This window comes from Erythrolamprus reginae, chromosome 1 (genome assembly GCF_031021105.1).
Source record: "Erythrolamprus reginae isolate rEryReg1 chromosome 1, rEryReg1.hap1, whole genome shotgun sequence".
Taxonomy (NCBI): Eukaryota; Metazoa; Chordata; class Lepidosauria; order Squamata; family Dipsadidae; genus Erythrolamprus; species Erythrolamprus reginae.
Genome location: NC_091950.1, coordinates 239333639 through 239348100, shown reverse-complemented (window position 1 = coordinate 239348100; position 14462 = coordinate 239333639). Strand labels below are relative to the sequence as shown.

The following is a 14462-nucleotide window of genomic DNA, read 5'->3' as shown; positions in this document are numbered from 1 at the left end:
GAACTTGGAAAAGGGCTCACGAGGCTCCTGTCCCGCAGCTGCCATTCTGGACTCTGGGGAGATGCCTTCGGGAACGCGACCCTTTCAATTTTTTTCCAATGTAAGACATACCCCGAAAGTAAGATGTAGTGGGGCTTTTGGGGGTAAAAAGGAAGTAAGACACTGTCTTACTTTCGGGGAAACACGATACGTGTCTTGGGATAATAGTGGAAGATTCACTTTCTCTCCACCCAATTTACAGACAGAGAGATGCATGGATGGAGTGCTTCATTAATATACCCAAAGAGAAAATTATTTGATAGACACCCCAGATTCGTTTGGTTAAGAAGATGCAGTGGTACCTAGAAGTGGCAGGTTGTACCAGCTGTAAATATCATGCAGGTTGAGAGACTGGACTGTAAGATTCTACATGATTGGTGTACACAGTAACAGTGCAAATAGAACTTACTCAAAGAACTACACGTGTGAGATGATTTGTATGGTAGTTTCATATATACCAATCATGTGGAATCTTTCAGGTGCAAGAGAAATTGCGCTTAGTATCTTCCTAAGCTCTAGAAAGCAAGCAAGCAAAGCATTTCTGAAAAACCTTGCCAAGAAAACTGCAAGGATTTGTTCAGGCAGTCTCTGAGAATTGGATATGATTGAACGGAAGAAAAAAGAAAAGTATTTTGGATACTGCCAATAGCAATGAAATAGCACATTAAAATAGTTGGCCCTTCAAATCCATTATTAAAGAGGGCAAGAAACCAGTAGTCCTCTAAATGTGGTTGGTATAATCCAGTGATGGCTAACCTTTTGAGGACCAAGTGCCCAAAGTGCACGTATTCCCAAACTCTTCCCCCCCCCCCCCGGGACAGCAGAGACCTGATTAGTTGATTGGCAGGAGACACGTGCACATGCGCAGTAGCGCTAAATAAATGGCTCGCATACCCATAGTTGATTCAACCCAACATCCTAAAAGATTACAGATTGCTTATTGAATCATTAAACTTACCTGATCTGCTTCTGGGGCATCTTTCCCCAGTTCTCCCCATTCATGTATAACTTCTGGATCCTTGGGAAATATTTCCAAGAAATCATTTTCCTCTTCATCCTCAGAGCTGGTTTCAAGATTACCTTTCCCCCTAGCCAAATCTGGCCCACTGTCATCACTCTCATCACTCTCTGTTTGACTTTCATTTGCTGAATCTTCTTCATCCTCTTCTGAAGTGCTTTCCTCTCTTATTGCTCCTTCATCTCCCAAATCACTTTCCTCTTGCAGATCACTATTATCTTCCAATTTATCTTCCTCTTCACTTTCACCACTGCTTTTTGATTCTTCCAGATTAGAACTCTCTTCAATTTCACAACTTTTATTTTTCACATATGCTTCCTTAACATGGCTGGCAGTGAAATCATTCACTAAATTAAAGAAAGCCAACAAGATATTTCATGTACAGTACTCGCATGGTAATTCTTCTGCAAAAGAATTCATGACAACAGTAATTTTCCGTATTTCCCATGGTAGTCTAGTGTTTTTGTAAAAGAGAGAGTGGGGGAAGCTCTGAAAAACTGAACATGACTTTTTGCCCAATAACAACTTATAAATAGTATGTTTATCATAACTGCCATAGATAATTACCATTTTCTCTGAGCGGTTAAAAGAAATCCCCATAAAAGTGTCACTTTATAATCGTCATAACACCTTCCGGTTTCGCTGAGGATCGCAGCGGAGTCTCTTGGCAGGGCTCTGCCTCGAGACCCCTCCAACCCTCCCAGAGGTCGCCCCAGCGCGATCGGATCGAGTCCGGATGGCTCGATCCTAGAAAAGGGGATTCCCCTCTGCCCGGGGAGCCATCGCCGAGGCTCCAGGACAGAGGGTTCATCCTGCAGCTCTGGTGCAGGGAGCACCGGTCCTCTCCCAAGAGGACACGGCCATTGCGATCCCACCTAACCAGTGGGAAGCAAGAAACATCAAGAGAGTAAAAAGCAGAGAAACTGAACAACCCTAATCGAAAAAGGAATATTGCCAAAGAAGCTACAATTAAGGTAAAAGTTTTTTCTATGTTCCATGTTAAACAAGAAGTTTAAAAAACAAGAAAATTGAATCGGAGTCTAAACGAAGGCGAAAGAGAAAGTTGTTAAAACAACATTGTATCCAGGCGCGAATTAACAGCCGGAACTTATTCTAACCACTTTCACTTGTTTTGAACTGTTAAATTTTTGCAAACAAGGAGATCTAGAAGATTTTAGAATGAGACATTAAAGGATTTATTATTTACAAAATGACATTATTTGGTTGAAAAAAAATTTTTTCCTCTTTTGAAACATTTTTGAAACATTTGGTTACCGAAAGTTGAAAAATGAAGTCCGGGCTGGGATTTTTCTAGCGGAAGGACCAGACTGCTCACTATTTACCTACAAATTCTGAATAAACATTTATAAAGGGGAAAAAAAAAACTCTTTTCCTACATTTCCTACATTTGAGAACTTTAAAATTTGGATTATTTAATCGACGGTTTTTTTGGATTATTCTGTTGGACTATTTCCATTGGATTTCGTTTGGATTAATAGCGGTTTGTGGATTAACAGCATTTTCGTTGGATTTACTGCGGAGAGATTTCTTCCTGGGCTGTGAGAGACGGACCGACTTCATTTTAACTTCGTGAAATTAAACTGCATTTGCTTGGAAAAAGTTTTATAAATTTTCTAAAGACTATACCCTTCTTCAAAAAACGGAATACCTTTGCAGTACTCATTAAGGTGTTTCTGACAACAAATTAGATCTTCAATCAATTGTTTTTTTCTTGCGTTTTCCCTTTGATAATTTCAATTTTTGAATTTTAATTCTATATTACATTATATTACAATTGGTTCTGTTTATGCATTGCTAAATTTTCTTTTGGTCTTTGGTCCCCTGTTCCTCCTAATTGAATAATAGTCTTTAACTCTGATTGCCCCCTTTCTTCACATGCTTTTACCCTCCTTCTCACTTTGCTGACTTTTCCTCCTTATCTTTGCAGCTGTGTTAAACTAACCTTTTCCCCCTTTCCCCCTCTTCTTCTTCACATCTTCTTGATATAAACTTTGACTAGAGTAATAAGAATAAATAAGTTGAGCATTAATTAGATATATTTTAAATTTTAAGTGTATTTGAAATTTAGCCTTTTATTTGAATTAGAACTTTTATTGCTATTAATTAATTGCTATTGATTTAGTATAACTGTTACTGTGGGTTTGGAATTTATAGAATCTCTTTACATACTGCTAACATAAAATAACACTAAATTTAAATTTGAAAATGTCAAGTTCTTCCACCCATACTAAAACAATCAAGAAGCAAACAACTGTTATTTCTTCCCCGCAAAGTTCACCACATCCATCTCCCGCACAGCAGACTTTATCTGCAACTATGTTCACCAAGGAAAAGGACAGGGAGAAACAACCATCTCTGGCTTCAATCCAAGAGACATTAACAACATTAAATGACTTTATGCTAAAATCTCAACAAGACGCAACACAACAGAGAGATGAAATTAAAGCAGAGATGGCGGAAATGAAAGTTGACACAGGTGAAATGAAAGACCAGATGAAGGAGATTAAGCAAGCCTTGCAAGATAATGAAGTACGAATGAAGGCAGTGGAAGAAAAGGCGGAAAAGGTGGAGAAAAGAATTGGTCACTTGGAGGACAAAGCTGCTTCACGTTACAGAGGGTATGATGAATCAATTACACATCTGGAAATGCAACGTGCGTCATACGGACTTCGATTTCAAAACGTAATAGAAGAAAAAGATGAAGATTTAAAGGCCATTATGGCTGACATTATTGGGAAAATCCTCCAGATGGACCCAGATGACATAAAAAGAGAAATCGATGAAGTCTTCAGAATTTCTAACAGCTATATTCGCCGTTTTAATCTTCCACGCGAGATTCACATCAAATTTGTAAGAAAAAGCATGAGAGATGATATATTGCATTGGTCAAGAGCGGGACAACTACAACACCAAGGCAAAGAAATAAAAATATTAAAACAAATCCCAAGACGTGTTCGAGAGACTAGAAGAGACTATCATTTCTTGACCAAACTTCTGATCAAAGAAAACATAACTTTTCGTTGGCTTATTCCACAAGGTCTATCATTGACATGGAAATCAACGAGATATAAATTGGAGAATCTAGACCAAGCAAGAGACTTTTATGAAAACAGTGGAATATGCGAAATGGAACAGATAACAAAAGAACTGGAAGCAATGCAGGCCGAAGCCATGGGGGCACTTGCACAAGTGGAGGACCAGGACCAAGGGGCCAGAAGAAAGCAACCTCAACGCGAAACCAAGAAATACAACAAATGACTACATTGAGAGATTTAAAAATCTTTTCAGTAAATGTCAATGGACTTAATGAACCAAAAAAAAGAAAACAAATGTTTTCCAAAATTAAGAATCAAAAAGCTCAAATTGTGATACTCCAAGAAGTGCATATAAAAAAAAGTAATCGGAATTTATTGTTAAATAATAAAATTGGAAAGATGTATGCTGCGTTAGCAGACCAAAAGAAAAGAGGAGTGGCAATGTATGTTGAGAGTTCTATAAATTCCAAACAACTATATAGTGATGATGAAGGTAGAATTTTGATTGTCCAGATTGATATTGAACCCAAATCGCTTGCTATTGTTTCTATATATGCCCCAAATGATGACCAAATTGCATTTTATGAAAAATTACATCAAAAAATTTTAGAATTAAATTTGGAAAATATGTTAATTATTGGAGATTTTAATGCCATAACAAATAGACAATTAGACCATACGGGGGTGAAGAAAAGTTGTAAAAAGAAAAAAAAGAATTTACTGCCCTCAACTTTTCAAAAAATGAAAGCAGAATTGCTATTGAATGATATATGGAGGGAAAGGCATCCTCATAGCAGGCAATATACTTTTTACTCAAACCCCCACAAAATTTGGACTAGAATAGATATGGTGTGGGCTCCCAAAACAACAGCAGAGTACATACAAGACGTAGAAATAGATGTTAATACTTGGGCAGATCATAATCCAGTTATAGTCTATATGAGAAATATTAAAAAACATCGTAATTGGCAAATGAATAGAAATATTTTGAAAGAGAAAGAATATAAAGAATGGATTGAAAAGGAATTAAAAATATTTTTCGAAATTAATAAAAATACAGACACCACCTCTCAGAACTTGTGGGATGCAACTAAAGCATACATAAGAGGATTAACAATATCCTATACTGCAAAATATAATAAAGAAAGAAAAAGAAAATATGAACAATTAATAAATGAATTAAAACAACTAGAGTTTCTATCACAACAAAATGTGAAAAATAAAGATTTGGGGGAAAAAATAAATTTAATTAAACACAAAATTAGATTACAAGAACAAAATCAGCTATTGGAAAAAATAAAGAAAGCTAAGCAACAATATTTTGAGCATGCCAATAAATCAGGTAGATGGTTAGCATATAAACTGAGAAAACAGAGACAATCTAAATTAATTAGAAAATTAGAAGATAAAGATGGAATAATAAAATATGACCCAGAGGGAAAAGCAAATATAGTTCAAAACTTTTTTAAAGAATTGTATAAAGATGATAATATTGAAGAAGAAGCCGTATTTAAATACCTAGAGAGTGCAGAGTTACCACAAATAACAGAAGAGCAACAAGAAAAGATGGAGAGTCCAATAACGATGGAAGAACTCCTTATAGTTATTAAAAAGCAGAAAAACAACAAAGCCACGGGACCGGACGATATCCCGGCAGAGTGGTATAAAATAGAAAATGAAGTATTAAGAAATAATATGCTCCAAATTTTTAATGAATGTAGAGTAGATGGTAAAATTCCTAAATCATGGTCGGAATCTTTGATAACTTTAATTCACAAACCAGATACACCAAAAGAAAAAATTAAAAACTATAGACCAATATCTTTATTGAATGTAGATTATAAAATTTTTATAGCAATATACGCAGATAGATTGAAAAATGTGATAAATAGCAAAATTCACTCAGACCAAAATGGTTTCCTTCCAGGTAGACAAATTAAAAATAATCTTAGAACAATTATTAATGTATTAGAGTATTATGAGCAACACTCAGATAAAACATTATCTTTAATGTTCTTAGATGCGCAAAAAGCTTTTGATAACGTGAATTGGATATTTATAAAGATGCAATTAAATAAAATGAGATTCGGCCCCAAATTTGTTAATTTAATAGACGCTATTTATTCAGAACAAACGACAAAAATTATATTAAATAATGAACAATTAGAAGCGTTTAAAATAAATAAAGGAGTGCGGCAAGGATGTCCCATATCACCTCTTCTTTTCATTATGACTTTAGAAGCACTCTTAATAAAAATAAGATCAGATCCAAAGATAAAAGGTTTAACAGTTAGAAAAGAGATATACAAAGTCCAGGCCTTTGCAGATGATTTGACTTTTATAATGGAAGATCCGTTAATCACAGCACCAAGATTAATCCAAACAATAGAACAATATGGCAAGGTGGCAGGTTTGAAAATAAATAAAAATAAAACAAAAATTATAACTAAAAACATGAGTAAAATACAAGAAAGCAATTTAGAATGTATTACTGGAATGCAAATAGTTAAAAAAGTAAAATATTTGGGAATATGGCTAACAGCCAAAACAATAACATTAAAAAATGATAATTATATAAAATTAATTAATGAAATTAAAAAGGATCTAGAAATATGGAACAATCTAAAAATATCATTTTTGGGAAGAATTGCTACGATTAAGATGAATATCTTACCTAAGGTATTATTTTTATTTCAAGTGATCCCAATAAATCCAGGGGCTAACTTTTTTAAAAACTTAACAAATGTGGTTAAAAAATTTCTATGGCAAGGGAAAAAGGCAAGAATTAAGATAAATATGTTAGAAGACATAAAAGAGAGGGGGGGTTTTGCGCTCCCAAATTGGAAACTATATTATCAGGCAGCCGCTTTAACATGGATTAAAAACTGGATAACTTTAGAGGACATGAGAACATCAATATTAGAAGGACATGACCTCATGCTTGGCTGGCATGCTTTTGTGTGGTACGATAAAGATAAAAACCATTCTTACTTTAAAAGACACACGCTGAGAAAATATTTATTTGATGTCTGGAAAGACATAAAGAAAAACCACTTTTTAACAATTCCAGATTGGGTTACCCCCTTGGACGCAATAATACATCCAAATTCCATTAATGACTCAAGAAATATAAGATATAAAGACTTGTTAGACAATCAAATGAAATTAAAATCTAGAATTAAACTACAAGATGAAGGGATACAAATTGATTGGTGGCATTACGCACAGATTAGATCCAGATACCAGAAAGATAGTACACTCTATATATTTAACAAAAGTAAAAACCTGTTAAGTGAGTTAATCACTAAAAACCACAACAGAGTAATTGGAAAAATATATAAATATTTGATTACCCACAAGAATATTGAATTAACATTAAAAGATAGTATGATACATTGGTGTAGAAACATAGGTAAAGAAATTGATTTAGATACATGGGAGAAAGTTTGGATGTGCAATTGGAGAATGACTAAATCAGTTTCTTTGAAAGAGAACCAAATTAAAATGTTTTATAGATGGCATCTTTCACCAAGTAGATTAGCAAAAATGTTCCCAAAGACATCACCTCTGTGCTGGAAATGTAAGAAAGAAATAGGATCCTATTACCATCAATGGTGGACATGTAATAAAGCTAAAATGTATTGGAAAATGATAGAAAAAATGACAAAAGAAATTACAAAGCAGAAAATAGATTTCACCCCGGAGTTTTGTTTGCTAGGAATTACTAACCAAAATTATAAAAAAGAAATTTTGTACTTGATTATACATATTTTTACAGCGGCAAGGATTATATACGCGCAAAATTGGAAAGGGGAAGATATCCCCAAAGAAGAGGGAGTTATTGCAAAAATATTAGACTGCGCGGAAATGGACATGATGACAAGACGCTTGAATGAACAGGAAGAAACTAAATTTTACGCAACATGGAACAATGTTTATGAATGGATAGATAAGAATAAAAAAATAAAGAAGAGTAGTAATAAGTATAGATATTTTAGATGATCTTTTCTTATTAAGATTTATATTAGATTTAGTTTACATAGATAGAATAGAAATTTGTTTTTTCTAAAGATTTTTTTGACTTGAAATTAATTAGAAATTTTTATGACAGTTAATTTTTTTACTAGATATTTTTTGTATTAGTAGCATTGAATTAGATATTCAACTGTGTATTCCTTTTTCTGTATCTGCAATTATACTTTTGAGAAGAGCAGGGATGATACATCCCTACAATGTATGTTAAATGTTTGTAAGTTTGTTTGTCATTTTAAAGAAAATTAATAAAAAGATTTGAAAATATATATATATATATAATCGTCATAACATTCCTGTTTGACCCCTATGACATTCCTATTTGACCCCTATGACAATCATTAAGTGTTGTACCACATGATTCTTGACAAATGTATATTTTATTTTATGTACGTTGAGAGCATATGCACCAAGACAAATTCCTTGTGTGTCCAATCACACTTGGCCAATAAAATTCTATTCTATTCTATTCTATTTTTAGAAGACAAGGCATTGTATGCAGAGAGAAGGTAGTATATATCCTGGCTTAATTTACCAACGTTTGATTATCAAAAGCAATGAAGCGTATCTCCAAGGAGCAATAAAGCTAAAGCAAATGACAATTACAGTATGTTCAATCAACCTTAATCACGTTTCAATCGCCTGAATTATTTTACTTACTGTATTTTCCGATGGCTTTTTCTATTACAGTCTTCTTTGAAGATTTTTTACATAAGGTCTCTTTAGAAATTTCATCACAATTGTTCTGCTTTGAGGCAAGGTCTTGTGGAAATTCAGTTGCTTTTTTCCTTTCTATATCCTTTTCTGGTTTAAATGATTTGTCTTTTTGACCATCACTTTTTAAAGTATCTGACTGTGAGACAGATGAAACCTCATCTGCCTGCTTGCTTGTCTGCCTACCAACTGAAGGCTTTGTGGAGTTTTTCCCTCCTTTAGATTTGACCTTTTTCTGATTTGTTTTCTTTTCAGTTTGCTTACTGTCGGTCTCAGAAATATCAGAATCTGAATCAGAAAGGTCATAAAAACGTTTCAGGTCCTCCGTAGAGGTACGATTAATTGGGCGACCTCGCTTATCCACAGTATATTTCAACTTGAATTTTTTGTCATGAAACATAGCCCGAAATCTTGAATCAATTTTGATCTTGCGGTCTTTTTCTGGCATTTCCCAAAACCGAGGGTCTTTTGTGATGCGAGAAAACCGCTTGTCACTCGTGAGTTCCTTCTTAGATGCCATTCTTGATTTTTTTTAAAAAAAGCAAAAAACCTGAAAATAAAGAAAAAAATATTATATTGTAAAATAAGAAACTCTTATCTTCTAAACTTGAAATAGTTCAAATTATAATTCAATATAAATTTACTCCACATATTCTCCCATAAATCAGGCATTATACTGTATCCAAAAATTTTAGCCCAATTATTCATATAGTCTTTCATGTTCATTCATGTTCTATATTCATTTGTAATAAATGTTTATACATCGTAAGCAATAACATGATCACCATCAATATACAAATCCTATTAAACTTTTTATGATGAAATATAATTGAAATCTGATAAATTATCAAATATGTATCAAAAAATATCAAAAGTATGTTAAAAATGCAATTAATATGAAAGCAACTATCATCTTTAGTGAACATGTACCAAAACTAAGAAATATTGGGATCAGTAATGTACTTTAGTTTAGAGAATTCTTAAAATAAATGTACAATTAAACCAGAGATTTTCCTTTAAGATGTAATGAATAAAATAGTTTGAAAGTAAGTATGGGATTTTATTTCTATATATAATAACAGTGAGATTTCTATAGTCGAAGAATCCCTACAATGGAAGAATGGATGAGATTGATCAAGTTGGCTAAGATGGAGAAATTAACTATTTTGGTTTAGGAAAGGTCTTTGGCTTTGTTTTTGTTTGGAAATCATTTTTGGAAACTGAAATACGTAATGGATTTTTGAATTTGATTTTTGAATTTGAGTATTAGAATTGTTTATTATTATAAAAATATTGTGAATTATTAAATTCAGACTAAGAGTTTAATTATGTTAATTTTTATCTCTATTGAAGAAAAGTGGAAATTACTCTTTTTCTATTTCTTCCTTTTTTCTTTTCTGCAGTGATAATTTGCTATTTTCATCTTTTCTTTGTCTAATTCCTTATATTTTATCTTTTGTTGAAACTTAAAGTTATAAAAAACAAAAAAGCCATATTCCACATTATTTTGTAAAATAAAAATTTCCTGAGGGATCAGCTATATTCATACCTTGTGATGGAAGTCAAAGTTTCAAAAGAGTCTCTTTAAGTAACAACAGAAAACTGAATATTCATAATGGCTGCTATATTGATGTGAAATGCTTCTTTCAGTGAGATTCACTAATTTTCATGTTTTAAACCATACAGCAAATTAAGATGCAAAAATTGTGAGTGGTTTCAGCTTACCCTTCTGCTGGTCTAGTCATGACAGATAGAATAGTATTGCCTGGGAAAAATCTTTTGAAACTAATAATACATGCAACTATTGTATTTCCTGCTGACCCAGCACTATCCTTAAAGTTTGTCAGAATGCTACCATTCTAGGTCTGTGGAACCATGGTACTCTTCACCAGCATAACACAGTCGTCTTCAGATATTTTTCCTGAGATGTGTGGCTTCTAAAGTCACTGAGTGTATGTTCTAAACTAGTGGTTCTCAACCTGGGGATCAGACCCCTTTGGGGGTTGAACGACTGTTTCACAGGGGTCACCTAAGACCATGGAAAAAGACAAATTTCCCATGGTGTTAGGAACTAAAGCTTCTATTCTGGTGCCTTTGAATATATTTTTACAATCTGACCAATCAGGCTTTTACAGTGAGGATGTCCCTCTGACATTCCTGCCAATCAGCTTAAAGCTCTGTTGGGAGAATTGGCACTAGATGTATGGTTGGAGGTCATTACAACATGAGGGACTGTATGAAGGGATCACAGCATTAGAAAGGTTGAGAATCACTGAGAGTTCAAATTATAGTGTGACTATAGTGTAATTTATGTTATAAATATGCTATAGATATAAAACATATTCAGTTAATAAATGTAGCCAATTTTTTTTACATAAACATCCTCACAGACTTGATTATCTGTGATGCTTTAAATTAGGGATGCAATAAATTAAATATCTTCTAGGCCCTATGAGGAACTGTATGCTACCCTTAGAGCCATCCAACATTCTCAGCCATCCAGATCATGGCTGTCCCAAAGGTGCTTTGTTTTTCTTTGAAGATGTTTTGCTTCTCATCCAAGAAGGTTCTTCAGCTCTTGGTTGGCTCAGCTCTTGAGCTGAAGAATCTTCTTGGATGAGAAGCAAAAAATCTTCAAAGAAAATCAGGATGTCCAGGGGTGGAAGCATTTTGAAATTCCCAGATATTTCCCTGACATTTTCCTGTAACTTGCAATCTACTTAAGGAGCGGTCGTAGATGACATCATACCATATTGCTAAGCCATGGAGAAATATCGGTAGCTGAAGAAGCAAGTTGTTGCCACAGTTATGTTCATTTTTGCTTGACTCTGCCAGGAAACATGAACCCTTTTTTTAAAAACATGATTTTTCCCTGACTTTTAAACATTTTATTAGTTTATTTCCCCCCCTGTTTATTCCATTTTTTAAAAGGAATTCCCTGATATTTCCCGAACCGCAGATTTCCCTGAAAATTCCGATTTCCATGTTTGCTGGACACCCTGTAAGAAAGTCCAGTTACCCCTTGGGGGGAAAAGCACCTTTGGGATTAGGTAGTATGCTACACCCACCTATGTTGAGGCAGATAAATTGAAATAACACTGAAAAAAGATTTCAAGTTGCCTTGGTTCCATTTATATGCATACCAAACCTAACAGACTTGAATAAATGTGCTATTCATTTATCAATGTGTATGTTATATTCTTTAATTAGAAGATCAAGCAGTACACTTAAGATCGTTCTCATATTCCTATTAGAGCCAGGGTGGAACAGTGCAAGTTACTTCCGCTAACAGCTAGCTGTAGTTCAGCAGTTCAAATCTCACCACCAGCTCAAAGTTGACTCAGCCTTCCATCTTTGCGAGGACCCAGATGGTTGGGACCAATATGCTGATTCTGTAAATTGCTTAGAGCAATGTTTCCCAACCTTGGCAACTTGAAGATATTTGGACTTCAACTCCCAGAATTCCCCAGCCAGCATTTGCTGGCTGGGGAATTCTGGGAGTTGAAGTCCAAATATTTTCAAGTTGCCAAGGTTGGGAAACACTGGCTTAAAGAGAGCTGTAAATGTTATAATGCTATTGCTGTTACCTTCCACAGATAAACTGTGGGGTGGCCAGGACTTAAAACAGTGGCAAAAACCAAGCAGTAAATCTTAGTGCTGAGATTTGAAGACAGGATCCTAACCAATACACCATGCACGGAAATAACAGGATTATTTTAATTGAGAATTTGACAACAAAGCAGCTAATCTTCGTTAGCTAAACAAGTACATTTTAATTTATCACGTTGCGGGAATCAGAACTGAACCCACTGTTCACTTAGTAAAGATTTGGCACAAACAACGTCCAATGCGAAGAGAAATGAAAATTAAGCTCCGGTTATCTCAAACCTGAGCCACGAGACAACAGAGAAGGAAAGAAAACAGCCTCATGTGAATCTCACAACCGGGTAAAGTTCCACAGCGAAACAAAATCCCACTTACTTAATGACGGTGTCAATCGCACTGCTCTACCTATACTGTATTTCCACTCGCCTAGACGGGCCCCACGTTGATCACCACGGATCGAAGACTTCCGTGCGCAGAAAATTTACGTCATTTCCTACGGCGACTGGAAAGGGACAAAATTACCTTAACTAAAGGTACAGCGGGAGGTGAGGAGAGAAAAGAGGAAGTACTGTCTGACTGGAAGCTATCAGAACGAAGTTGCTGATCGGAAATTCCAGTCCGTACTATTTTGGGTCGTTTAAAAAAAATCTGGATCTTAATAAACTTCCTCACTATCGTTTTTGTTTTCATAACACAGATCCATTCACCCATGAATTTATCCTTTAGCATAGGCCAGCACTGTCATCTATGCACTGAATGCTGGAGCAGAGAAAGACTTAGAAATGCAATTGTAATTTGATTCCCGTTCCTGTATAACAACGGGGGGGGGCACGATACAACAACACTGTAAAGTAGTGCATTTCACCATTCATCTTGGAGCTCAGAGAAGCAGTGCTACACTATTTTAATTACAATGATGCTGAAAGAGAAGCCTTAAGGCAATCACAACTTAGGTTTCTTAACCTGAATTAGTATTCCTTTATAAAATTGTGATTGGGTAACTTGGAGCTCAGCATGTCATGTAAACAGCCAATGAAAACTGTTTATCCTAGCAAATTGGCTTTGCTCAAAAGCTACAGTACATTAAATGTGTAAATACCTAAGATAAACACAACTTCTAAGTCATTTTTCTGTTATAATATTTATTTATTTTATTTATTTAGATTTGTATGCCGCCCCTCTCCGCAGACTCGTATTTGTATTATTTCCCTGGGGTGAAAGTAACAGAAATAGCAAACTAATATTCTTCCTAGAAGGTAAAGGGCAGTTCTGCAATAGCAAGCTAGGATTGATTTCACACTTCATACTAAACCCTTGTTTACAATTAATTGAATAAAGCAATGGGTTGGTTTCGCACATAATTTTTATTTATTTATTTGTCAAAGAAGTACAGTATTATAGTACATATTAACATAAGTAGAACGTAGTAATAGAAAGGAAAATAAGACAGTAGGACAGGGACATTAGTGGTTTAGAATAAACCCTTTATGTAACTGATACAGACACCTATTGCTTTTTTGGTTCCCTGTTGCTTCCTGTTCCTTCCGAATTTTAATCTGCTTGCTTTGACCCATAAAGCTTTTAGGATACATAGCAACCTTGCACCAACTTCTATTCAAGGGCATTGGTTTTAGCCTCTCTCTACTTTTCAAAGGATCGTCACACTGAAATAGCATAAAGCCATAAAAAGAAGCTGGTCCTGTGAAGGGTTTATTATTTATTTATTTGTCAAACATGTATAGGATAGTAATAGCTTGTTTAAATCTGACATAAATCTCCCATGCCCCCCCCCAAAGCAATATCTTATATTTACTTTCAGACTAGAATGAGTTGGAAGGAGCTTTGGAGGTCTTCTAGTCCAGCCCCCTAAATTAAGAAATTTACCTTTCAGATTTATTTTTTAAACAAACAAATACGACTGTTTTCCACTAAAGAAATACGCAGTATGAATGAGCAACCCTCTTCTCCTCCCGTTCATTTGAAATAAGTTTGCCCGC

General features: G+C 34.6%; 1 protein-coding gene across 4 annotated transcripts in view; it reads right to left on the bottom strand.

Moving 5' to 3' along the window:
* ESF1 (ESF1 nucleolar pre-rRNA processing protein homolog) overlaps positions 1 to 14462 on the bottom strand; it is a 112889-nt gene that overhangs the window by 45947 nt on the left and 52480 nt on the right. For 2 of the 4 annotated variants that reach the window (XM_070732621.1, XM_070732624.1), the window contains exons 1-3: positions 12841 to 13443; positions 8806 to 9409; positions 998 to 1404 (exon numbers count right to left, since the gene is read on the bottom strand). In XM_070732621.1, the coding sequence (XP_070588722.1) occupies positions 998 to 1404; positions 8806 to 9379 (981 nt within the window). In that variant the 5' untranslated portion in view covers positions 9380 to 9409; positions 12841 to 13443. Of the gene's footprint in view, positions 1 to 997; positions 1405 to 8805; positions 9410 to 12840; positions 13444 to 14462 lie in introns of those variants that run through there. The other 2 variants (XM_070732622.1, XM_070732623.1) reach the window with 1 other exon arrangement.